Raw genomic sequence first — 24,730 nt, 5'->3', positions numbered from 1 at the left:
AAGCCACCAATTAATCTAGATACTCCGGGGAATCCCCTGGGCTAAGGACTTAGTTACAAAGGAAAGGGAACAACCACTTTTAACAGCACAGACATCATTTCCACATTCCCACACCAGGAAAACAATAACGCCTGATGGTTGACTAATTTTACTCTGCTTACATATTGGGAAAATATTTTTCTTGGAGAGACAGACGGCCTCCCATCTCCCTGTTACCTGGAAGAAAACTGCTCTGATCCAGACAAAGGAGGGAAAAGTTAAACATTCCTTTGTCCCAGTTTGAAACCCTTACCTGCATTGTTATTGGCTGACCAGATACCTAGCTAGAGCAAGGAGACATAGTTAACCTTTTAATCCCCAGGTGCTGGCCAGCCCTCATGGTTATGACACAGGTCAATCCCATAAAATTGACAATTCTAGAGGCATGTGTATCCCTGTAGGTACACAAAGGTCTTCCAGGGGACATATTGCATGGTATGCACACCTTGTCTTCCTTCAGGGCAGGACAGGGATGTGATACCATGACAGTAACAGTATACCAGACTGTCCTCCAGCTGGACTGTACAGCTCAGTGGCCTGGATCAACATAACTACTCCTGGGATTGGGGCTGTATGTCCCATTGGCCAGAGTCCATATAACCACTCCTGCAGTCGGGGCAGGGCAGCCTAGCGGCCACAGTCAGAACAACAGACTGCTCTTAAGGGCAGGGACAGTCTCAGTGGGGACCTAGATCCAGCCTCTGCACTAGGTCCTAGCCTAGGACTGTGTTGAAACAGGAGTGGTCATTACCTAGTCAACAAGGAATCCCATCACAAGATGTTTGTTCAGGTGGCAGGTACCACTCACCCCACATTCCTTGTCCACTTCCTACCACAGTTTTTGAGGTGGCAGTTGATTCACCCTCAGGACCACCAGACTCCTGAGAGGGGTAACTCCCTAGAACTCCAGCTCCTGGTTGTTTACTAAGAGCAGCAGGTTCCCAATCTGGTTTCCAGATCTTCAGGTTCCTGCAGTCCATAGCTGTCATAGCTGCTGGCCTGGAGCCTCCACCAAGCAGCCTCTTTCCTTGGCAATCCACCTAGATCAGGCATGTCCAAAGTCCGGCCCGCGAGCCAATTGCGGCCCGTGTTCCAGTTTAATACGGCCCCACAGGTAATTTGGCAATATCTATCTTTTATGGCCCCCAACGAATCCCTGAGCGCTGCTCAGGACTAAGGATGAGCTCGGGCGTGTTCGCAGCTCCACGTACCTGAACCCGCCGGGAAGCTGACAGTGCGCAGCGCTAATCACAGGTACTGAGACATTTTCGGTCCGCAGCTGCAGAGATCGGGAAATGTCTCAGTACCTGTGATTGGCGCTGCGCCCTGTCAGCTTCCTGGCGGGCTCGGGCACTTGGAGCTGCGAACACGCCCGAGCTCATCCTTAGACTCCTCACCACACACAGCCACAAAAGCAAGAGAATTCTTGTTGGGCAGTGTATTAGTGCTCGGACGAACACACTTAGACCAAAACCTCTGGCACTGCGCTCACATGATCCCTTCCCCTTCTGGTCAATTTCAAAAATGGCGACTGTAAATAAGAGAAGGAAAGTTGATAGTGAGGGCCGCTGCTTCCAGGACAGGTGGAAAGTGGAATATTTCTTCACTGAAATACGGAATCACTGTGTTTGTCTGATATGCCAAGAGACTGTGGCTGTTTATAAGGAATTTAATGTCAAGAGACACTACCAGTCGAGACATAGCACATATGACAAGCTAACAGGGCGCGACCGCAGTGAAAAGTTGAAGCAACTTGAAGCAGTTTTAATGTCACAACAACAATTTTTCACAAGAGCCCGTGAGTCAAATGAAAATGCCACAAGGGCGAGCTATGAGGTGGCAACGTTAATTGCTAAAAATTGCAAATCTTTGCTGAGGGTGACTTTATCAAAGAATGCGTTATGAAAATGGTTGAGAATATCTGTCCCGAGAAGAAGCAAGAGTTTGCCAACATTTGCCTGGCTCGTAACACTGTAGCACGGAGAATTGAAGAAATTTCATCAGATATTAAGAGACAGTTGACGTCCAAAGGAGTGGATTTTGACTTCTTTTCAATAGCCAGTGATGAAAGCACGGACCTATCTGACACAGCTCAGTTGCTGATTTTTATGAGAGGGGTGGACGATGAAATGAATGTGACTGAAGAGCTACTTGACCTCCAGAGCCTTACGGACCAAACAAGAGGAAAATATTTATTTGTTTCTGTTAGTTCCGCCATAGATGACATGAAACTGCCTTGGAACAAAGTTACTGGGATTATTACTGATGGGGCACCTGCCATGGCTGGTGAACGAAGTGGATTATCAACCCTAATCTATAACAAGGTGATCGAAGAAGGAGGCAAAGCTATTAAACTCCATTGTATCATTCATCAACAAGTTCTCTGTGCTAAACATCTCAAATATGATCATGTTATGAAACCAGTGCTAAAGACTATTAATTTTATTCGCTCTAAAGCCCTGTGCCACCGCCAGTTTAAACAGTTTCTACTGGACATCCAGGCTGAATACGAAGATATTTTATATCACAACGATGTAAGATGGCTCAGTCGGGGGTCTGCACTGCAGCGTTACTACTCTCTCAGAAAGGAAATCAGAGAATTCTTGGAAACAAAGGGACAACCAATGCGAGAACTATCTGATCCTATTTGGCTGGCTGATTTGGGGTTTCTAGTTGACATAACAAAGCATCTGAATGTACTGAACACGAGCCTTCAGGGGAAAGATGCAGCGGTGAACCAGCTTTATTCAAACCTCAAAGCCTTTGGAACAAAGCTGCAACTTTTCATAAGGCAGTTGTCACAAACACAGCCCAATATCATACATTTTTCAGCGTTGCAGGAAATAATGACCAGTTTTCCACAGGACAATATCAGTGCGCAAACGAGCAGGTATGCAGCAGACATCGCATCTCTGGCTGGGGAGTTTAAACGGCACTTTCAGGATTTTGCAGCTATTGAAAAGGAGATCAGCCTTTTCTCCTCTCCATTCTCTGTTGACCCCGATGATGCTCCAGATCAGCTGCAGCTCGAGCTCATTGAGCTGCATTGTGACAGCGAGTTACGCAGTCGTCACCAACAGCTCTCTCTTGTGAACTTTTACCGACAACTGGATAAGAGCCGGTTTCAAGAGATTCGAACATTGGCTAAGAAAATGCTGAGCTTGTTTGGCTCAACATATATGTGTGAGAAGACATTCTCTGCTATGAACTTTAACAAGAACCGCGTGAGGACAAGACTAAGTGACTCTCACCTGCGTGACATTTTGCGCATCAAAACCACTGCCTTTGAACCATACCTAGCCTATGTGCTGCAGTCCAGATCTCAGTTTCACCCTTCACATTAGTGCAGGCAAGTTTTTTTTTCAATTGAGATGAATACATTGTAAAATCTCAATTAATGTCAGTTGGTCTAAATCAGTTATAAATATATTTGGACACAACATGTATACTTGGTGTTATGTTCCTGTTCATATTTTTTTAACTTAAAAGTTGACAGACAACCTTTATTACCAATAATATGTAATGTACTTTACAATGTTCCTGACATATATTTCAGCTTCCTGGATTTTTTTTTCATCTGGCCTTCAGATATGAAAGGCAGAGTGATTTAACACCTGTTTAGATTTGTCATCCATGTGACGAAATGAAAAGTATGCCATTTGCAATAAACTTTGCATAAAATAGTTAATTTGCATTTAATTTTAATGGTTCAAAGAATGTCAGGCAAAATGGTCGGCCCTCACGCATGTTCACTTCATCAAATCTGGCCCTCTTTGAAAAAAGTTTGGACACCCCTGACCTAGATTAAACCAGGCTGCTCAATTTTATAATGAGGCAGCAGATGGAGCATGCCCTGTATGGTCTGAGAGGAGGGACGTCTGCTGCCCATAGCATAGGGCTAAACCTTTCTTGCTCAGTGTAGGATATACGCACCCTGTCATAGGATAGATTAACTCCTCTAGACATTTGCCTAGATTTACAAACAGGCTACATAAAAAGCACCAGCTAAATCAGTACAAACTAGTTTCAGATGCACACAATGTAGTAGTGTGTTGTGACACTGGTATTTTTATGCCTGATTTTGTAAGCAAGCAGTTTAAGGGAGGTGTGACTTGGGGGTATTCAAGATAAATCAAACTACTGAAAGGGGTCCAAGTAGTCTGGAAAGTTTGAAAACCACTGACCCAGAGCATGTTAACATTGTCCATGTGGGGTCCACATGGGGTGGGTGCTTAGAGAGCAACATATCTCTGTGGCTTGGGCAGGGAATCCAGCAGCATCTCCTTCAAAATCCCCTCCTGAGAGTCCCTCACTGTGCTATCCTGTGCATGTCCCACAGGAGTGGTGGAGAAAAACATGGTCCTATGTGCTGAATTTGCCAGACCTGAATGGCAGTGACACACATACATTTTATCTGTGTGCATATAAATATGTATTTGTGCTTGCATAATTAATAGATTTAAGGCTGAATTAATCATTTTATAATTATATGTAACTCATCAGGAGGATTACTAAAAATTATAGGTGGTTGGGATCTCTGCTGTTGCAGAAAAGGAACAATGCTTTGTGACCATGAACAGGTGATGAGAAGGGAAACTATTGGAGATACAAGAGAGTCCTTTGAAAAAAATCTCAATGTTTTGGCTAAGATGTCCACAGCAGTAGTTCATGATGCAGGTCAACATTAAACCATTACTTTTATTTCTCTCTCTAGGAGAGGCTTACAAAAAACATTTAACGCCGATACTAAGGAACTGGAAGAGATCCTGACTCTTGTGATAAAGAGCTTCAGAAAGGACGCTTTAAATAAACTGGAACTAAAAACGCAGGTAAGAAGAGTTTGGAATGATCTGAAGCTGGTAGTTCAGGATTTATTGCCATTTTCCTAATACACATCCCATTTTGCGTGGATAGGAGAATGCGATCATTTCAAAGTGCATCATATCTAGTCTCGCCAACTCCATGTCAAATTTCTAGGGTTTAAGGCTTTTCATTGCAAACATTGATGCATTGGTTAAGCCTTTTATTGTAGAACCACAGGAATTAAATACATATTTGTTGGCTTTTTAGCATACTGTATCCTAAAACATCTCAAGGGAATTTCACCCCTGGTGAAATCCTAGTGATGACAATGGAGTTACAGCAGAGGTGTGTTTGTTCCTTAGATTTAAAAAATAGCTTTCTAAGGGTTCTGTTTAGACTTATTTTATTCAGGGCAAGTCTGCTGTCATCTCTTCTACAAACTTCTATCTAAAGCAGGGATGGGGAACCTAAGGCCCAGGGCCAGATGCAGCTCCCAGCTTGCCTGAGGCTCAGATCTCTTTTCACCTCTGGCTTTGGGGAGTCCGTGCTGGTGCTGCACACACCCCACCAAAGGGCTGGAGCACACAAAATCTACTAGCCTGGGCTCCCCGAGGCTCTGGTGTGCGAAGGGAATGTGGGGAGAGTCTTTCTCTTTCTTAGTCAGGGGCCACGTCAGTGAGGATTTGTTTGGGGTGGGGGGGTTTCGCTTCTCACTTGTGTGGAGCTTCCAAATGATTTTGCTGAGTCAGTGGCCCAAACCAAACTCCCCACTTCCCCCAAAGGCGAATCTCAGGACAGTGAAAATGAAATGAGTTTATTCTGCCTCAGGGCTCTGTTCAGGTATGTTATAGCAAAACCTAAGAGCTCTTTCACCATTGGAAGGGCAAAATCCTCCCATCAGCAGTACAGGGGAAGCTATTTCCGATGCAATGAAGCTTTTCCAGATGCTTTGATAGGGATTTCTGAATCCTGCATGCTATGTGCACACTGACTCCAGGTGATCTCTTCCAAGAAGGCAGAAGGTGGCTGAAACAGAAAGACTGTGCAGTGATACCCTACAGAGGGGTTTATGGATTGAACCTGCAAGGGCTGTGCAGGGATATGAGGGGCATAAGGGAGCAGAGTTGTATGAGGAACATGTAAGGAAAGTTTGGGACTTGTGCACCTATAGTTTGTCAGATCAGAGTTTTACTTTGTAAGTTAAAATGAATAAACTGACAGGAAACGGGTGCAAAGATTCGTCATGGCACAGGAACTGAAGCATTTGGACACAGCCCAGCTCTAACGTGATCCAAACCTCACTGGAGTCAGTGGGAGTCTTTCCACTGGCTGCAGTAGGCTTTGGATCAGGCCTGTTGCATATTCGCAGGGATGGGACAGAGCCAAGAGCCAGAGCAAAGGAGAAGTCAGCATGTTTTAAGATGGAATTTGAAAGGAATGGAGTTGGCATGGCATAGATACATGGGAAGAGTGTTCCAGGTAGCAAGGCATGCAGAGGAAGGGATTTTTGGACTAAGTGAAGAAGAATTAGATGGTCGGGAATTTGGAGAGAAGCAGAAAGATTGAAAGCCAGGCTTGGGCAAGTCTCAAAAGAACCTTCAGAAGGAGGGCAATTGAACTTGAACCTCAAATGAATACCCACCTGAAGTCAGTGGCAGAACATAAGCTATGATGAAGCATCTCTTAGTAGAACTCTCCATAGGCAGCCTAATTCTGGAGATGCTGATGACTAGAGGGCCTGGGCAAACCACAGGGAAGAGATCTGCAATGGTCCAAGAGAGAAAGTCAGAGCAGAAGCCTTCTGTACCTAGACCGAGTTGTGAAAGAGTTGATGAGCAGGCTGGGTCACTACTGGTTTAACCTTTACTATGAACAGGTGGCGTGTACATGTGGGATCTCTTCCCCCAGGCAGATATGTCACACCCAGATCAGGGACAAACAGAGGAGGATTCAGTATGAGAGCCATAGAATAGTGGGGACTGCCTCCCTGACAGTAGGGATTTTCCTTTATGTAACCCTGAGTGGGCTAGACTTCACTTCATTGCCCTTCTCCAGAGCCTGAAAAACCGCACCTCCAAGGCTATGTCTAAACTGCAGGCTTCTTTCCGAAGAAGCTTTTCCAGAAGGGATATTCTGGAAAAACTTCTTTTGAAAGAGAGCGTCTACACAGCAAAAAAAGCTCTCAGAAAAAGCAATGTGCTTTTTCGAAAGATAGTGTCCACATTGATTGGACACTCTCTCGCATTTCAGTTGTGATCACTGTGGATGGAGTGGCCACCAGGACACCTGTGCTTTTGCCTAGAGTTCTCTTCTTTCGAAAAAATACTCTCTTCCACATCCATACATGCCTTTTTCTGAAAAACCTATCTCCAAACCCCTCAATGATATTGCACCACCATTTGGTGCCCCATTTAACTTGGCGTCCTAGGCAACCGCCTAGTTCGCCTATATGGACGCCCCTGCTTTTGAAGATCCCACTATGTACCTATCTGCATGTTAGGTGTCTAAATCCCTTGAACACTCTGAAAAAGCTTTTTCGGAAAATGGCTTCTTCCCCATAGAATGAGATTTACTGGCTGTGGGTGATATTCTTAAATGCGCCTAAGGGACTTAGAAACATATGGGTAATGTTTTCAAAAGTAACCAGCACGTAGGAGCTTGAGTCTCATTAAAGTTCAGTGGGATTTAGAGTCTAAGGATGAGATTGCTTAAAGATACTTAGGTACCTAGTAAGATTTTTCAAAAGCACCTACACACCTAGCATTTGTGGAAATCAATGGGAGTTAAGCACTTAGATACTTTTACAAGGGCGGCCCTAGACTAGCTGTCAGCAACTGGCGCCCAAGGTGAACTATGCAATCGGTGCCCCCACCTCCAAACCCCTCAATGATATTGCACCACCATTTGGTGCCCCATTTAACTTGGCACCCTAGGCAACCGCCTAGTTCACCTATATGGATGGGCCGCCCCTGCTTTTGAAGATCCCACTATGTACCTACCTGCATGTTAGGTGTCTAAATCCCTTGAACACTCTGGCCCTTGGAGCATGTCTATACACACTGGAAGATTGACACTCTGGAGGTTGATCTTCTAGCATTCAATTTAGCAGGTCTCATATAGACCCATAAATTGAACGCTGAAGGGCAACTCCCACCAGTGTTCAGTACTCCTCCTTTTGCAAGGAGTAAGGGAAGCAGATAAGAGCGTTTACTCCCATCGGCCTCATGCAGTGTGGACACCACCATAGCGTGGTTTAAGGTAAGCTGACTCAAGCTATGCATTTGGCATAGCTGGAATTGCGTACGTTAAGCCGATCATCCAAGTCCAGTGTAGAGCTGGCCTTAGTGTGTGAGGGTATGTCTACACTACCCCGCTAGTTCGAACTAGTGGGGTAATGTATGCATACCGAACTTGCTAATGAAGCCCGGGATTTGAATTTCCCGGGCTTCATTAGCATAAAGCCGGCGCCGCCATTTTTAAAAGCCAGCTAGTGCGAACCCCGTGCCGCGCGGCTACACGCGACATGGGCTAGATAGTTCGAACTAGCTAGCTATTCTGAACTATCTCTACGCCTCGTGGAACGAGGTTTACAGATAGTTCGGAATAGCTAACTAGTTCGAACTATCTAGCCCGTGCCGCGCGTAGTCGCGCGGCACGGGGTTCGCACTAGCCGGCTTTTAAAAATGGCGGCGCCGGCTTTATGCTAATGAAGCCCGGGAAATTCAAATCCCGGGCTTCATTAGCAAGTTCGGTATGCATACATTACCCCGCTAGTTCGAACTAGCGGGGTAGTGTAGACATACCCTAAGATATTACTGAACCTGTTAGCCTGTGTCTTCCTGTATGTTGAATACAAGGTCCAGCACTGTGAGTTTGCTCAATAATTTGAATTTGGAGAGGGTTACTATAATAACACTGGCAAACTGGTCTTTTTCCAGACACTCTTTAAGAAAATTCTGACTGACACGTGGATGTTAAATAGTGATATACTGGATTCAATAATGTCAATAACTGAACAAATTTGCCAACACCTAAAACATTTAGAGGAGCCTATTGACAAGGTATGTATCCTTTTCCTATGCATTACAATTGGCATGAGGTTCCAGCGGTATAGCTGGTGATCTTATTTCCAGACCAGGGGCTGACCTGCAAAGGTCACTCCCTTGCCTTCAGTAAGGCAATTAATATAACCTGGGACATTTGCAAGGTCTGTCCTTTATTTTCTCAAGGAACTAAACTTTTAACTTACATCATTATTGCTTCCCTTCTATGACTGAAATAGGGGAATTGGCCTCTTAAAGAGGAACAAAAAGCATTGGTTAGTATTATCGTTTAATTGCAATACACTGGCTGACCATACTGGTGTATATTGTTCCTCTCTCCATTTACCATGATGCTGCAGCCCTCTGGGAAGTCCAGTGAACTGATGAAAGCAAGGAACTTGATAACATTTCCCATCTTAGCTTGAAGTGACACGAACCCTTCAGACTCACATGATTAACCTTTAACAGTGTCATGTGAACCCACAAGAAATCACAAACAAATACCTTATGAAAGACCCAATGCAAGAAATCCTTGGCTTTGATCTTCCAGAAGGGTCATGAGCAACCCTAAGCCACATCCACACAAACCATGGCAGATGTGGGTACATGTGGCACAAATAGAAAATGAAAAAAAAAAACCTTTAGTGTGCAACTGTGGTCACCCAGAACAGGTCAAGGAACATAGAATGACTCAATGCCTGATTCACAGGTGCAAAGGAGGCATCATAGTCAGGCTGTGTCTACATTGGCATGATTTTGCGCAAAAGCAGTTGCTTTTGCGCAAAAACGTGCTGCTTGTCTACACTGGCGGGGAGTTCTTGTGCGAGAACACTGATGTTCTAATGTAGGAAATCAGTGCTTCTTGCACAAGAACTCTGATGTTCCCACTCAGGGATAAGCCCTCTTGTGCAACTGTTCTTGCGCAAGAGGCCAGTGTAGACAGGCAACGTTAATTTCTTGCACAAGAAAGCCCGATGGCTAAAATGGCCATCGGAGCATTCTTGTGCAAGAGAGCGTCTACACTGGCATGGATCCTTTTGTACAAAAGCACATCTCTTGCACAAAGGCACGTGCCAGTGTAGACGCTCTCTTGCGCAAATACTTTAACGCAAAAACTCTTGTGTTAAAAGCATTTGCGCAAAATCTTGCTAATGTAGACGTAGCCTCAGTGTTCCTTGTATGCTGAGTTCTTGGGCAGCCACCCCGGGGAGAGTCAAATACCACAGCTGGTAGCATGTGTTTCTACTGATGGTGCACATCTGTACCTGCCTTGGTGCATGTAACAAAATTTATTCTGTGCATGTATGGAAAAAAATTAGAGGGAACACTGATCACAGTGATACACTCTGCTACTGTTGATGCAATGATTGGCATGAGGTTCCAGCGGTATAGCTGGTGATCTTATTTCCAGACCAGGGGCTGACCTGCAAAGGTCACTCCCTTGCCTTCAGTAAGGCAATTAATATAACCTGGGACATTTGCAAGGTCTGTCCTTTATTTTCTAAAGGAACTAAACTTTTAACTTACATCATTATTGCTTCCCTTCTATGTCTGAAATAGGGGAATTGGCCTCTGAACAAAAAGCACTGGTTAGTATTCTAGTTTAATTGCAATACACTGGCTGCCCATGCTGGTGTATATTGTTCCTCTTCCATTTACCATGATGCTGCAGCCCTCTGGGAAGTCCAGTGAATTGATTAAAGCAATTCACCTACTTCTAGAATTATAGTAGTTGCTTTACATCTATATCTACCATATGAAGGAGATTACAGCAGTTACTTTAACATGCTACCATCATACACTCTCTGTACAGTCGGGAGATACAAGGATAGGTACCAATAAGTCTAAATTTAAAATCTGCAAGCAGCATCCAAACATGTTGCTAGACAGTCCCATCTGTCCCCATTAGTTACTGAAGGGCCAAAATCACCAACATATAATCAGGGATCAATTTTGGTTACAGTGAGCATACAGCTTCTTTTTGTTCACTGTCTTTACTTCATATATGGAGCTATACCTATCTCATAGGGCTGGAAGGGACCTTGAAAAATCATCAAGTCCAGTCCCTTGCCCTCACAGCAGGGCCAAGTACCATCCCTGACAGATTTGCCCTAGATCCCAAAATGGCACCCTGAGGGATTGAGCTCACAACCCCACATTTAGCAGACCAATGCTCAAACCACTGAGTTATCCCTCCCCTGTTTATGTAGATAATGGATGGAAGGGAACATGAGTTGTATGTCCTGTTCAGCTGCGTCCACACACTCACTGAGTGCTCTGCGGAAGTGGCATTCAGAGCAGAATCCTGGTCTGGCATTTCACAGGTTGCTGATTAGCCCAGGCTTCTCATCTACCTCTTGTGACATTGCCAAGGAGCTCAAAGGCCCCTCTGCTCTCAAACCTCATTGCCATCTTTCCTTTTAAAACAAATAGGATTTTCTAGGTGATGCGCACAAGTACGTGGTGAGAGAGTACATCGCGCAGGTCATCAAACCGAGAAGGAAAATAAAGAGAGCCAAGCGGAAAGAGGTTAGCGAAAGGATGATCCGAGAAGCCAGAGTTATAGAGGGAAGCTTCAAAGAACTGGTATGTAAAGCCTCATACTGCATCAGTGGGGCCTTTTTAGTTGCACTGCAGGAAGTGTAAGGTGAGCAGGTGGGAAACCCAACATGAGAAGCAGCTGATCATTAGGATAGTTTTCCTATCATCCCCCACTGTTGTAATTTCTGGTTCAACTCAACCAGTAGTAGAACTGCTATAGAAAAGGCTTCCGTTGTTACTAGTGGCCTAAGATCCACACGCACCTAATTTTCACCCCTCTAAGGCCTGGTCTACACTACAGCAGAAGGTCAAATTAAGATATGCAACTCCAGCTACGTTAATTATGTAGCTGGAGTTGATATATCTTAAATTGCGTTTCCATGCCGTCCACACAGCAGGAGGCCAGTGGGACCAATGAGCCTGCCAGCTTTCTTTACCCCTCACAAAAGAAGTACTGGACACCAGCCAGAGCTGCCCTTAGTGTTTGATTTACGGGTCTGAACTAGATCTGTTAAATCGAACACCAGAAGATCAACCTCTGGAGGATCGATCTTCCGCATAGTGTAGATGTGGCCTCAATGACTTCAAATTGGAATAAAGGTCAGGCCCTGTCCCACCAAACACTGCTCACCACAGGCTTATATGACAGTGATGACAATACCGATGGCTGCCTGCAGAACGTATACATTAGCACTACTACTCCCTTTGCTACAACCTATGCAGAGAAGCCAGAGTGATCAGCAGAGGAGTATTTTTAGGAACACATTGTCCAGAGGCCTGGAGAGGCAGAAGCTGGGGATTTGTGATGGGTGATATTTCAGGCGCGAGGTGGTGGTTACTGCTGACTGCACCCTTTGTAGTTCATTAATCTCTATGTTTGATGCACACAGGCTAAAAGTCTACACTGGTACCTTACAGCAGTGTAACATTCTGGCTCACAGGTGTGAAAAAGCACCACTTCCCTCCCCAAAGCACAGCAAGTTACAGTGCTATAGATTGCCAGTATGACCCAGGCTACTCCCCTCATGGAGGTGGTTTACATAGAGTGCCAAGGATGCACTTTAAACTGTTAAGTGTAGACAGAGCCACAGATGCCTTTGAATATCTCAGCTTGAGGGAGGTAGTTTTCCAAATGCCATTGAAATTCAAGGGATTTGGGCACCAAACTTTTTTTAGGTTCTTTCCAAACTTCTCAGCTTTGATCATCAGTAAGCCAAGAGTTGCACCTCTTTGGTAAGCAGGGCAGAGGAAACAGTCACTCAGGACAGTGCAGACAAATCAACTTTCTGAGAGGCTGGGTATTTATCGCTGCCATATGGGATCCAGGCACAAACCAACAAATTGATACGCATATGAGTGGGCCTTACTCATGAACTCAATCCCCTTTAGGCTTGCTCACATGACTGCAGAGTTGGATCCTTACTGAAATTGCAGTAGGACAGCCTAAACGGCTTTTTCCCACACAAAAGCCCTCTTCCCATTATTCTCAGTTCCAAGGAAAAAGCCTGAAAGCCTTTTAAAACCCCTTGTGAATGACTGTGACTGACTGCCTTCAAAACTCTTGATTAGGGTTGCCAGATGGTTTAACCCAAAATACCGAACACCCCCCATACCACCCCCCAAAAATGGGGAAAAAATGTTGTTGAAAAAAAGGGGGAGGACCAAAGTTTTTGAGGAAAAAAAAGACACAGAGAGTTATTAAGCAAAAAAAAAAAAAATTAAATTTAAAAACAGCATGGCCCCTTTAAGAACAGGAGGGGTTAGGTTCTGCCTCTCCTAATAGGCTGCCAGCAGCCAGTGGCTATCTTGCCTCCCTCCCTGTTCTGGGCCAGACAGCTCCCCTGCAGAACCAGGTAAGTTGTGGGGTAGGGGCTGTGCCCGATTGCTGACTCTGTGTAGGTTTGCTAGGTGTCCAGTATTGACCCAGACAGTCTGGTATTTTCGCCCCCTGACTGGGAAAAAATCAGAAAATACTGGACATTTTAAGTATCCGGTATTTTCTGAATATTTTTACCGGACAGGAGCCAAAAATACCGAACTGTCTGGGTCAATACCAGACACCTGGCAACCCTACTCTTGATATGCAAACAGAAAACTAAAACCTCTGAACACTTTCTTCCCACTTGCTGTTTGATCCTTTGTATGCAACATTGCAATATGCCCAAGACATCCTATTATTGCAGAGTTACAACCACTGCCATGTGTTATTGTTTATATTGAGAGTCCTACAGGGATGCTGCATGTAGAAGGAAGCTGAGAGTCAGGAGAAGAACACGGTTCTAGTCCAGCTACCATGAATTCATTCCATGATCTTGAGCAAGTTGGCTGACTTCTCTGTAATTCAGTTTTCCCTGGGCGACATGGGGGGAGGCCTGGCTCTATACTCCTGGATGGACAGGACCTCAGGTGGAAGAGATAAGGCCCATGCTTCCAGAAGAGGGAGGGCCTCAGGTGGAAGGAATAGGGCCAAGGCAGCTAGTCCTCTGCATTGCCCAGACTGTGTCTTCCCAGTGCTATCCAGAGCACGCTGTCTGGTGCTCTGCAGTGTCGGACACTCTGGCAGTGATTTAAGGAGTAATGGCAGTGGAAGTGGAATAGCTGGGACCTTTGCCCCACCCTGTTAGCTGGCAGGTCTGTTCCCACTACAGAATAAAGATAAAGCCCATATTTGTAAAATATCTTTGATGCTAGATGTACAGAAGTATTGTTTACTGGACATACTAAATGAATGTAAATGTATTTTCTGAATGTTGACATGTCTCATTAAAATACCAATCACAAACTACACCTCTTGATTTTTCTAACTTATTTTTAGGGTTCTAATGCTGATTGGCTTGATTCTGCTATTCAATACATTGCAAACATAATTTCAGAGAAGAACAAACCTAAAATCAAGGAAACTATTGAGGATATGTGCAAGGATTATCCAGATGTCAGGTATGTGGGGTTAATATCAGAGGGTTTCTCAATGTAAAGTGCTATGAGCGGGGTGAAGCTCAGATTTTGTTGCCCCCCAATAACTATATTATTTGATTCCAGGTTGGTAGCAGCAGAATCAGCTGAACCATTTGGTGCACAGAAGTTATTTCAAATCCCTTGTCATTTTACTGTGTTTTATTTGAAGGCTCTGTGCTAGCCAATTTGTAGGGCTCTGCTTTTGGAGGACATGGCTTTTGTCCAGGTCTTAAAATGAACACTCAAAACTGAGGCCTCCAAGGTCAGTTACTGCTTTTCAAAATTTTTAATTGGATTTTTGAAAGGACTGCATCCTATCCCCTGATTTTGCTAGCACAATCCAGTAGTTTGGCATCTAAATGCTGTCCATTGTGCCCTCTATTTATTGTGGTTCCAAAATTGAACCTGCAAAACTAGAGGCTGATTTTAAATACCCATGTGTGGAGTGACAGGTGTATAATGGGTGTCTTCTCTACGGGGGGAGGTGACTTCCTCGATGATACCATCTGTATGGAATGCAGCCCTACTGAGGGGAGTCAGAGAATATGCATTCTTCCAGGACAATGCCAACATTTAGGGTATGTCTACACTACCCCGCTAGTTCGAACTAGCGGGGTAATGTATGCATACCGAACGTGCAAATGAAGCCCGGGATTTGAATTTCCCGGGCTTCATTTGCATAAGCCGGCCGGCACCATTTTTAAATGCCGGCTTGTTCGAACCCCGTGCCGCGCGGCTATACACGGCACAGGCTAGATAGTTCGAACTAGCAAGCCATTCCGAACTATCTGTACGCCTCGTGGAACGTTGGATGGAACCGGGGTTGGATGGAACCGGGGCTGCAATAACGTGGTCTAATGTCAGTTGTTGGACTTGGTGTTAGAGTGGTGGGTTGCACTAGTTTCCTATGATAAAAGATCAAACAGGAATCTATTGGTCTCTTCTGGTCCTAAACACAGTGGGTGCATCTAGGCTGGCAAGATTTTGCGCAAAAGCAGACACTTTTGCGCAAAAACTAGCCAGCTGTCTATACTGGGCCGCTTGAATTTGCGCTAGAGCACTGACTTTGTAATGTACAAAATCAGTGCTTCTTGCGCAAATACTTTCATGCTCTCGCTTGGGAAAAAGCCCTCTTGCACAAGAATACTTGCACAAGAGGGCCAGTGTAGACAGGGAAGAACTGTTTTGCGCAAAAAAGCCCCAATGGCTAAAATGGCGATCGGGGCTTTCTTGCGCAAAATCGCGTCTAGACTGGCCATGGATGCTTTTGCGCAAAAGCACCTTTTGCGCAAAAGCATCCATGTCAATCTAGACATGCTTTTGCGGAAATACTTTTAACGGAAAAACTTTTCTGTTAAAAGTATTTCCGCAAAATCATGCCAGTCTAGACGCAGCCTATGGCTGTGATAGAGTGTTAAGTGCAGAATGATCCCACCTCTAGTTCCCCAGTTTGCTGCAGAATTTAGTCTTTTGTTTTTAAAAAGCAAAGTTATAGTTAAGCTTTCCAAACCTGGCCAGGAACTGTAAGGTTACAATCCAGCCTTCAGCAATTATTGTGGCAATGCTACACCAGACAGAGGAGAAAACTGATACACATCTTCAGCTACTGTGGGCTTTCAAGCCATCCTTTTACACCTAAGTGAATGGGAAGCACTGTGTTCGTCCATGTTACCTACAAGTCAGGTGTGAGAACATATCCTTAGTCCTCTGTATCAATTGGTTTTCCATGACTCAGTAAGGAGTCTGCTACATGTAAGGCTATTGTTTCTCTAAAACGATAACTTTGGTTGTATCATCATACTTCAAAGAGAACTGAGTTTAACAACATCAACATAGCAACCAAACAGCAAAGTTTCCAAGATGTTTTACAAAAGTTCATTTATAAGGCATACACAGCTGATGGCACAATGTTGCACAATTACCACTGGGTAATTACCACTGCTTACTGATTAATTGAAAAGTGCAGTTTGGTAGATTGCTCAGAACCCAGAAACTGGTTGACTATTTTGGATTCAATCTGAAATCTAACCCTAAAAAGAAGATATAAACATGCCTCTGCACATACTTAACTTTAAAGCATGTGACATGCTTATATCGTCCAGATTGGGGTCTATAACAATTTTCACAATTAGCCTTCAACTCAGACTACAGGTAGATTTCAAAGTTCATTAACTGGATTTCCTGTTTCTTAGTTAGCACTCGATCTATTATTGAGTCATAATCTTTGGACAAGCAAGTTTTGAAAACCAGACAAAGCCTCTTAGCCCTACTTTATGAGTCTAGCTGTCATGATTCAGTTAATTCTTTCCCTTGAGCTGATACAGAATCCTATCTGAAAATCTATCTGTAGCCAGTGTTTCTGGAATAGTGCCCACGACTTAAATATTCTTTACTAGATCTAATTTAATTAGTGCCTGCCAACTTCTTGAGTATTATTGCCCACATCATTTAACGATCAAATCCTCATTACATAGAAAGCCTCCTGCTTCTCAGGAAAGCTTAGTGTGATGAGGGTAATACCATATGAATGTATAGAACATCCAGGGGGAAGATTTTCAAGGCATGAAGACCAGGTAAGCATCCAATGTCTATTGGCTTCCAATAGGAGATGGCCAGTTAATTCCCATTTTGTCTTTGCAAAGTGCTGCCAGCCTTACTCCTTATTATGACTAGCCTACCTGGCCAGTGGCCTTGTTGTAGAGCAATGAGTCTCCTCACAGAATAAGGGATTAATTAACATAAAGGTTGCAGAATTTGACTCTACACTGAACTGGCACTTACATTGTAACATGACCTTGCAGTTCTTACACGGCGAAGCCTCCCAGTTGTCTATGAAATAGACACTCCTGGGCATTTGCAATTCTGTTCTATTTATCCACAACTGCTTTTGTCATTGACCATTAAGCTACCCCATTGTCAACATCACTGATTGTCCCAAAATTTGTATACCTCCACCCCCACAATGTGTACTGTTGGCCAGTGGAGAACCCTGACATCCTAATGGATGGAATCCTGTCTGTTTCAGATAAACCTTATTTTAGGGTGTGGCTTTGCTCTTTATTTGCAGTGTTTGGGCTCCCTAAGAGTGACCCTGGTTTTGCTTTTCACAGAAAGAAACATATTGCAGCTGTTCTCGCCCTCCGAGGATTGTGCCGCAACAAGAGAGGGTCCATTATTCAGCAAATAGAAGCTCTCCAAGAAAATGCAGAAAGCCTGCCTGAGAGAGCACTCTTTGCTGAGATAGATGTTCCAGCTATTGTCAGTTGTTTTTAAAAACCACCTAGACAACAGAAACAAGATCTGCCAAAGATATTACAGTGTGTCTAGGCCATGCTCCTAAACATGACTCTTGCTCCTCTGTGCCCATAGGTCAAAGCATTGTAATGGATGTACAGAAATTGACTCTGTTCCAGAAGATAAGGGCAATGGAGAAGCCAATATATTGCACAAAGACACTCCCTATGTAAACACTGATAATTACCTAGAGAATAGTTATCAATGATTCACAATTGAGCTGGAAGGGCATATCAGGCAGTGTCCTGCAGGGATCTGTCCTGGGTCCTATTCTATTCAATATCTTCAGAAATTGTTTGGATCATAACACAGAAAATGCACTTATAAAGTTTTTCACATTACACCAAGTTGGAGGCACCTATTCAAGCCCGTTGGAAGTCAGGATTAGAATTCAACATGATGTGGACAAGCTGGAGAAATGGACTGAAATAAACAAGATGACATTCAATAAGGATGAATACAAAAGTACTCTATTGAGGAAAGAAGAAACAATTGCCCAAAACGGGAAATAACTGCCTGGGAAGGAGTACTGCAGAAAGAATCTGGAGATTATAGTGGATCAACAACTAAATATGAGTCAACGAGGTAATATTGTTGCAAAAAAAGCAAACATCATTCTGGGCTGTATTAGCAACAGTGTTGTAAGCAAGGCACAAAAAGTAATTCCCCTGCTCTACTCAGCACTGATAAGGGCTCAAGTGCAGTATTGTGTCTAGTTCTGGGCCCCACACTTTGGGAAAGATGTGGACAAATTAGAGAAAGTCCAGAGGAGAGCAACACAAATGATTAAAGGTCTAGAAAACATGACGTATAAGGGAAGATTGAACCAAATTGGACTTGTGTAGCCTGGAAAAAAGAAGACAAGACAGAGCGGAGTGGGAGGCATGATAGTTGTCTTCAAAAACATATAAGATTGTTAAAAGAAGAGTGTGATAAATTCTTAACCACTGAGGACAGAAAAAGTAGCACAAGATTTAAACTGCAGTAAGGGAAACTAGAGAGGTTGTGGAATCTCTGTCAGAGGAGGTTTTAAGGAAAGGCTGACAAACACCAGTCAAGGATGGTCTAGGCTTAGTTGGTCCTGCCTCAGTGCTGGGTACTGGACTAGAATGATACTTTCTACTCCTACATTTCTAATGTTCTAACCCTATCCATTAAAGCAGTGGTTCTCACGGTGTGATCCACAGACCACTGACTTGCAGATGGTCCACGGTGTTACCTAGGGGCAAAGGCAACTAAGAAAATAGAAATTAATATCTGGGGGTGGGGGGCTATTTCAGAGGATGCAGGCCCCTTTTCCCACATCTATCAACGGTCAGAGTAACCCCTCATTGAGTCGTCCCAGTGTGATGTATAAATCAAGAAGGACACTCTAAAATAAGATAACAAATGTATTAGGGAATTAAATTACAATAACTAGGGAAAATGGGGATTTCATATAAGAACTAAAACAATAACACAAATGATAGTAAGCTTCCTTACTCAACTGTGACTAAATAACAGTACATAGGAGTGTAGGGATTTCATCAGGGCGGCATGAAGCCTGGGCCCAAATGTTCCCATTGGTTGGGAGGAAAAGAAGAGAAGACGGGAAAGAACCCCAAGATGCCGGTAGTATTAGGCTGGATGCTGCCATGCTGCCAAGGCCTGGGACCGACTACCCTCGAGCCAATTGAAAGCTCTCAGGGACGAGCTCCAGGGAAATCCCTGTGAAGAACTTCTGTAATGGTGATGGATCACTGATCATTGATGGTAACTCTTCTCCCGTCCTCGTCACAGCTGTGGTGGTCTGATGCTGATAGGAGCATAGATGGAAGAAGCCCCCCCCCCCCTCAGCAGCTGCGCAGGGCCTTAAAATCACTTCAGTGGGACGCAACCCTGAGGTGATGGAACGTTCTGAAAACCTGAGCTAGCTCTTACCAGCCAGAACTGTTCAGAGTCTCCAGCTGCTGACAGGCATTCTGATCAAAGTGGAGTCCTTGGGTCAAAAGTTCACTGCCTCCATTTTGAATAGTTTTAACTGAACAGTTTTCATCCCAACAACGGGCTCAGGACTCCCGCCACATACGCACAGAGCAGGGAGCCTGCACTGGCACTCTAGCCCTATCTCTCCTCTTTCCTCCCTCCCCCGCACAAGGTTGGCACCCCAGCAATGGCTTCCCACTGCAGGTTGTGGGGAGCTTCATAGGGGAAGGAAGTGGCTGGGGGGACAGCAACACAGGAAACAGCTCAACTGGAGGCTTTCCCCGCTGCTCCCATTGGCTCAGCCTGCTCTTGCATCCCCTTCCCCTCCCCTTATGGTCAGTCCACTCCTGTACCCAACACCATGATCAGATTCTCACCCTCAGCCTGCTCCTACACCCAATTTCCCACCCAGACTCCACACCTCCACCCCCTCCTACACCCATTTTGTCATCATGGATGGTTGGCTGGTGCTCTGCAGGAAGGTCTGCATTGAACGGGGTGGGCCATGGGCCAAAAAGTTTGAGAACCACTGCACTAAAGACACCACATGTTGCAAACTCATATTGAATCATTAAAAGGCTGGTATATTTACTGAACTGCTGCTTACATCCTTCTAAGTGTGTGCATTGTTTCTGATGACTGGAGTGGGACAGAAGAAACTCACTTTTAGCTGAATTGCAACAAGAACTATTCATCTGAGCAGATGTTTAAGGGAAGGCAAGAATCTCCTTCACTGCTATTCCCTCTGCTCCCTTCGCATGGCAGATAGGTAGGGAACCAACCAGTGCAGCTGAGCAGACACAGGGGGGATATGTAATTTGCAAAGGCAAAGCCAGGAGGGAACTGAAAGTCAAAGAGGTGCCTCAGAAGCATAATACCTCCCAGGGCCACAGCAGAGATGGGATCTACTGGCCTTTAAATTAAGGTTGTAAGCAAGTAGTTGAATAGTCAACTACCTGATAAGAAGGAGCTCATCAGTTAGCATTATCGACTAATTGCTCATCCACCCATCGCTCCCCTGGCTGGGGCTCCACACTATTAAAGAGACAAGGAAGCCAATACGAGAAGATGCTGGCTCAATGACAGCTCCTTTAACAGTGCAGAGCCCCAGCAGCAGGGTTATGGTGAGACCAGCGGGACCAGGGACTGAGCTGGTGAAAATTTGTCGAGCAAAAAAAAAAGGGGGGGGGTCGGGGAGTAACCAGGGAAACCTGGGGGGAGGATTTGGGAGATTGAGCCAAAATGCAGTCGTGGCCCACCCCTAAGACTGGCTCTGGCGGTGGCCCCTTGAAAATGGCGGCCCTGGGCAACCGCCCAGCTCACCCACCCCTAAGACCAGCTTTGAGAACAGCAGTGGGAGGGGTTATGCAGAGACCTGATGTGAGCTGGGACTGAGCGCTCGCTGTAACTGCCCTTCCTTATCAACTAACCAAGTATTGGATGGAAGTTCCATTGACTACTCAGTTAGCCAATTAACCGCTACTGAACATCCTGACTTTACATTTTCTGGTGCCTCAGTAGATTTCTCCACAAATTTATTCCCTTGTTGGACCTGAGCTCCCCTCTCACATGCATCCTGCTCTTTATATGTAGGCTAGCTCACATTACATGGGCACAAGGCGTTCCACACTAGTGGGGTGAGACAAATGGTGAGAGGCTACAGAGGAGGAGAAGTTCTTCATACCCCTCCTGGTGCTATTGTGGGGAACTCCATCTGCTATGGGTGGGAAGGATGGTGATTCAAAGGGGAACAGCTGAATCATAGAACACTAGAACTGGAAGGGACCTCGAGAGATCATCAAGTCCAGTCCCCTGTCCTCATGGCAGGACCAAGCACTGTCTATATCATCCCTGATAGATGTCTCTCTAACTGGCTCTTAAATATCTCCAGTGATGGAGATTCTAGAACCTCACTAGGCAATTTATTCTAGTGTTTAACCATCCTGACAGGAAGTTTTCCCTAGTGTCCAACCTCAATCTCCCTTAGACTACTTGAATCTATCCCAGAATCTTAGCTACCTCTGAACAGGAGAAATCTTTCTACAATCCTGGCAGGATCTATAGGACTACAGTCCTGTGACATAGCCAAGAAGCAAGGCATTCACACTCAGACTGTGCAGGAGGATAGCAAAGCATGGCCCCTGGCACTTACATGGTAAGGCCATAAGAGCATAAAACTATTTGTATATTGGAGCAGATGGTGAGGGTTTTACTTAATATTCACCCTCTCCCTGGCCTTCTTGCAAAGCCCTTACCATCTGCCAGCAGGGTCAGAATGCAAATGCAAGGCAGACACCAGCAGTAACATTGGAACAGATCGTCAGGTGGATTCAATCAGTGGAGCGCCATTGCCTTAAACAGGGAGGATCTGGCTTGTTACAGCCAAATTATGAATATAGAGTTCACACAAAAGGAACTTATTGTCACTTTGCCTCTCCCCTTTCTGTTTGCCTCAGTGATAAGCCCTGGACTTCTGCTTTTCCAGGGGGAGCCCTGCAACTCCAAGGCCAGTCTCTGATGTCAGCATATCTTTCTCATTATGGTTGAAACTTGGCCTTTCCCTCTTGGGAACTGTCTAAACAGCAGGTGTCTGCCGTGCGAGAGGACAGCCTTTGCAAAACAAGCCAGTCGATTGACCCACATAGTTCTAGGAATACTTCCTCAAGCTCTGCTGGGACTCCATGCTGCTAGACTTGAACTAGCCCCAACCTTCTGTATTAAAGGTCAGGCATTGGTGTATATAAAGCAGCTGGTATTGATGAGGGCAGGGGACTGGACTCGATGACCTCTCAAGGTCCCTTCCAGTTCTAGTATTCTATGTTTCTATGATTCGACATCAGGAATACGGTGGCTAGGTACATCAGGCTCGAAATGCAAAGCCAGTCTAAATACAGAGGTCTTGCCTCTAGTTTGGAAGGTGGCCTCCCCCTCCGGCTCCTGTTCCAGCCTGTCAGCTTTTCACTGACACTCTCACCCGACTTATTCTGGGCCCTGGGGTGGCCAGATAACAGTTCAACCTGGGCGGGGACTGCCCCTTTCTGGGGCTCATTTCTGATCTCTCTCATGCCAGGTGGTGCTAGTGACCCCTTTCTTCTTGGTCAGTGAGTGACTCAGTGCAGTCCCTCTTCCCCCATCACCTTCCACTTGCTTCTTGCACTTCCAGGCTGGCAGCAGTGGAAATTTTACTCCTTCTGCACCAAGGAGCATAGCTGCCCCAGGGCTCACTTTTAAGCTTCACTACTGCACAAGTCCTGGATCAGGGTGAGACTGACTTCTCACGGGGCTCACAGAGGGGAGGGACAGAGTGGGCTATAAGGAGAATGAGCTCCAAACAGTAAAGGAGGCAGGGTGAGTGGGCAGTGAGCTGGAGAGGGGACGGTGTGGGCACTAGGGTATGGAAAGTGGGGAGAAATGATTTGGATATGGTACAGAGACTCTTCTAGCCTCGTTGATTACTGATTTCTCCCTTGCAGTGGACAAAGATCAGATGTCTGACAGCTTTCTAACATGACTCATCAGCCTTTGCTACCTAAGTGGGAGCAGGATCTGAAGGAATGTGTCCCTTACAATTAGCTGGGAGTGGGGAGAGACGCTGGGTGTATCTATGTAAATACGGTTTGCTCCTGCTTTGTTTAGGTGTGTTAAATATTCAGCTGATGCAGTTCTGTTTACTCACTGCAATCATCTTGGCTGGTGTTGGGTCATACATTGTGTTAAGACTAAATGCAGGAATTGAAATATGAAATATGATCAGCAATGCTTGAAATTATTGTGGATCAGCAGAAAAGTCAGATTTTAACCCAATTCGAAAGGCGAGAGACACTGTCAATGTAAAGATTCTTGGATGGACAAGGACTCCACTGCCAGAGCTCCTTGAGGTGAAGCAGGGAGGGTAGAGCTCTGAATCAGTGGGCTTCAGGTCCCCCTGGGGCTACATTCGACAGCGGGGCTATTTCGGGATACAGGCAGTCCCCGGATTACGTACAAGATAGGGACTGTAGGTTTGTTCTTAAGTTGAATTTGTATGTAAGTCGGAACTGGTGTCCAGATTCAGCCTGCGGTTGAAACTGACCAGCGGCTGACTACAGGAAGCCCGAGGCAGAGCTGAAATATCCTGAAGTATCCTGAAATAGCAATTCCATGTCTTTAAAAGTGCCTATTATTTTGAAAACAGGCGTGCTATTCTGGCGTCCTTGTAACCTTCATTCCATGAGGGTTAAGGGACTTGTCAGAATAGTGCTATATTTTGAAATTACCTTGAAATAAGCTTATTTTGAGGTAAAAGTGGTGTGTAAAAGCACCCCAGTGGTGAGCTGTAAGACTGGCTTACCCTGTGAGTGAGTAAGATGCTTCTTTACCTTCCCCCATTCAGAATGGGGGATGAACTCTGTGGATGCACTTCTTAACTCTGGGGCTACGTCTAGACTGGCCACATAAGACGGAATAGGCATGCAAAGCAGGCAAGTCAGAATAGGGAAATCCGCGGGGGATTTAAATATCCCCCGCGGGATTTAAATAAACATGGCCGCCGCTTTTTTCCCGGCTTGGGGAAAAGCCGGAAAAGAGCGTCTAGACTGGCGCGATCCTCCGGAATAAAGCCCTTTTCCGGAGAATCTCTTCTTCCTACTTGCAAGGATTTATGTAGGACTTGCAAGTAGGAATAAGAGATCCTCTGGAAAAAGGCTTTATTCCGGAGGATCGCGCCAGTCTAGACGCTCTTTTCCGGCTTTTCCCCAAGCCGGAAAAAAAGCGGCAGCCATGTTTATTTAAATCCCGCGGGGGATATTTAAATCCCCCGCGGATTTCCCTATTCTGACCTGCCTGCTTTGCATGCCTATTCCGTCTTATGTGGCCAGTCTAGACGTAGCCTGGGTCTGCCCTGACTAAGGGCAGCAACAGTGATTGGGGAGCAGAAAAGGGCTGGGCATGTAAAGGGGACATTCGGGTTGCTGGACTTAAAGGCTGTGTCTACACTGGCATCCCTTCCGGAAAAGGGATGCAGATTAGACGCTTTGGAATAGCCAAATCCGCAGGGGATTTAAATATCCCCCACGGAATTTGCATTAACATGGCTGCCGCTTTTTTCCGGT

At 45.2% G+C, this 24,730-nt stretch overlaps 1 protein-coding gene across 2 annotated transcripts in view; it reads left to right on the top strand.

Annotated features, from left to right (window-relative positions):
* Positions 1-22,878, top strand: part of EXOC3L4 (exocyst complex component 3 like 4) — a 58,499-nt gene extending 35,621 nt beyond the window's left edge. For both annotated transcript variants that reach the window (XM_075926508.2, XM_025183060.3), the window contains exons 8-12: positions 4,754-4,868; positions 8,781-8,903; positions 11,319-11,471; positions 14,242-14,363; positions 17,492-22,878. In XM_075926508.2, coding sequence (XP_075782623.2) covers positions 4,754-4,868; positions 8,781-8,903; positions 11,319-11,471; positions 14,242-14,363; positions 17,492-17,654 — 676 coding nt within the window. In that variant the 3' untranslated portion in view covers positions 17,655-22,878. The remainder of the gene's footprint in view (positions 1-4,753; positions 4,869-8,780; positions 8,904-11,318; positions 11,472-14,241; positions 14,364-17,491) is intronic.
* Positions 22,879-24,730: the final 1,852 nt, after the last annotated feature.

The sequence above is a fragment of the Pelodiscus sinensis genome, chromosome 5 (assembly GCF_052426305.1).
Source record: "Pelodiscus sinensis isolate ZL-2025 chromosome 5, ASM5242630v1, whole genome shotgun sequence".
In the NCBI taxonomy this organism is placed as follows: domain Eukaryota; kingdom Metazoa; phylum Chordata; order Testudines; family Trionychidae; genus Pelodiscus; species Pelodiscus sinensis.
The sequence above is the reverse complement of the archived record's forward strand: the minus strand, read 5'-3'. Positions and strand labels throughout refer to the sequence as shown.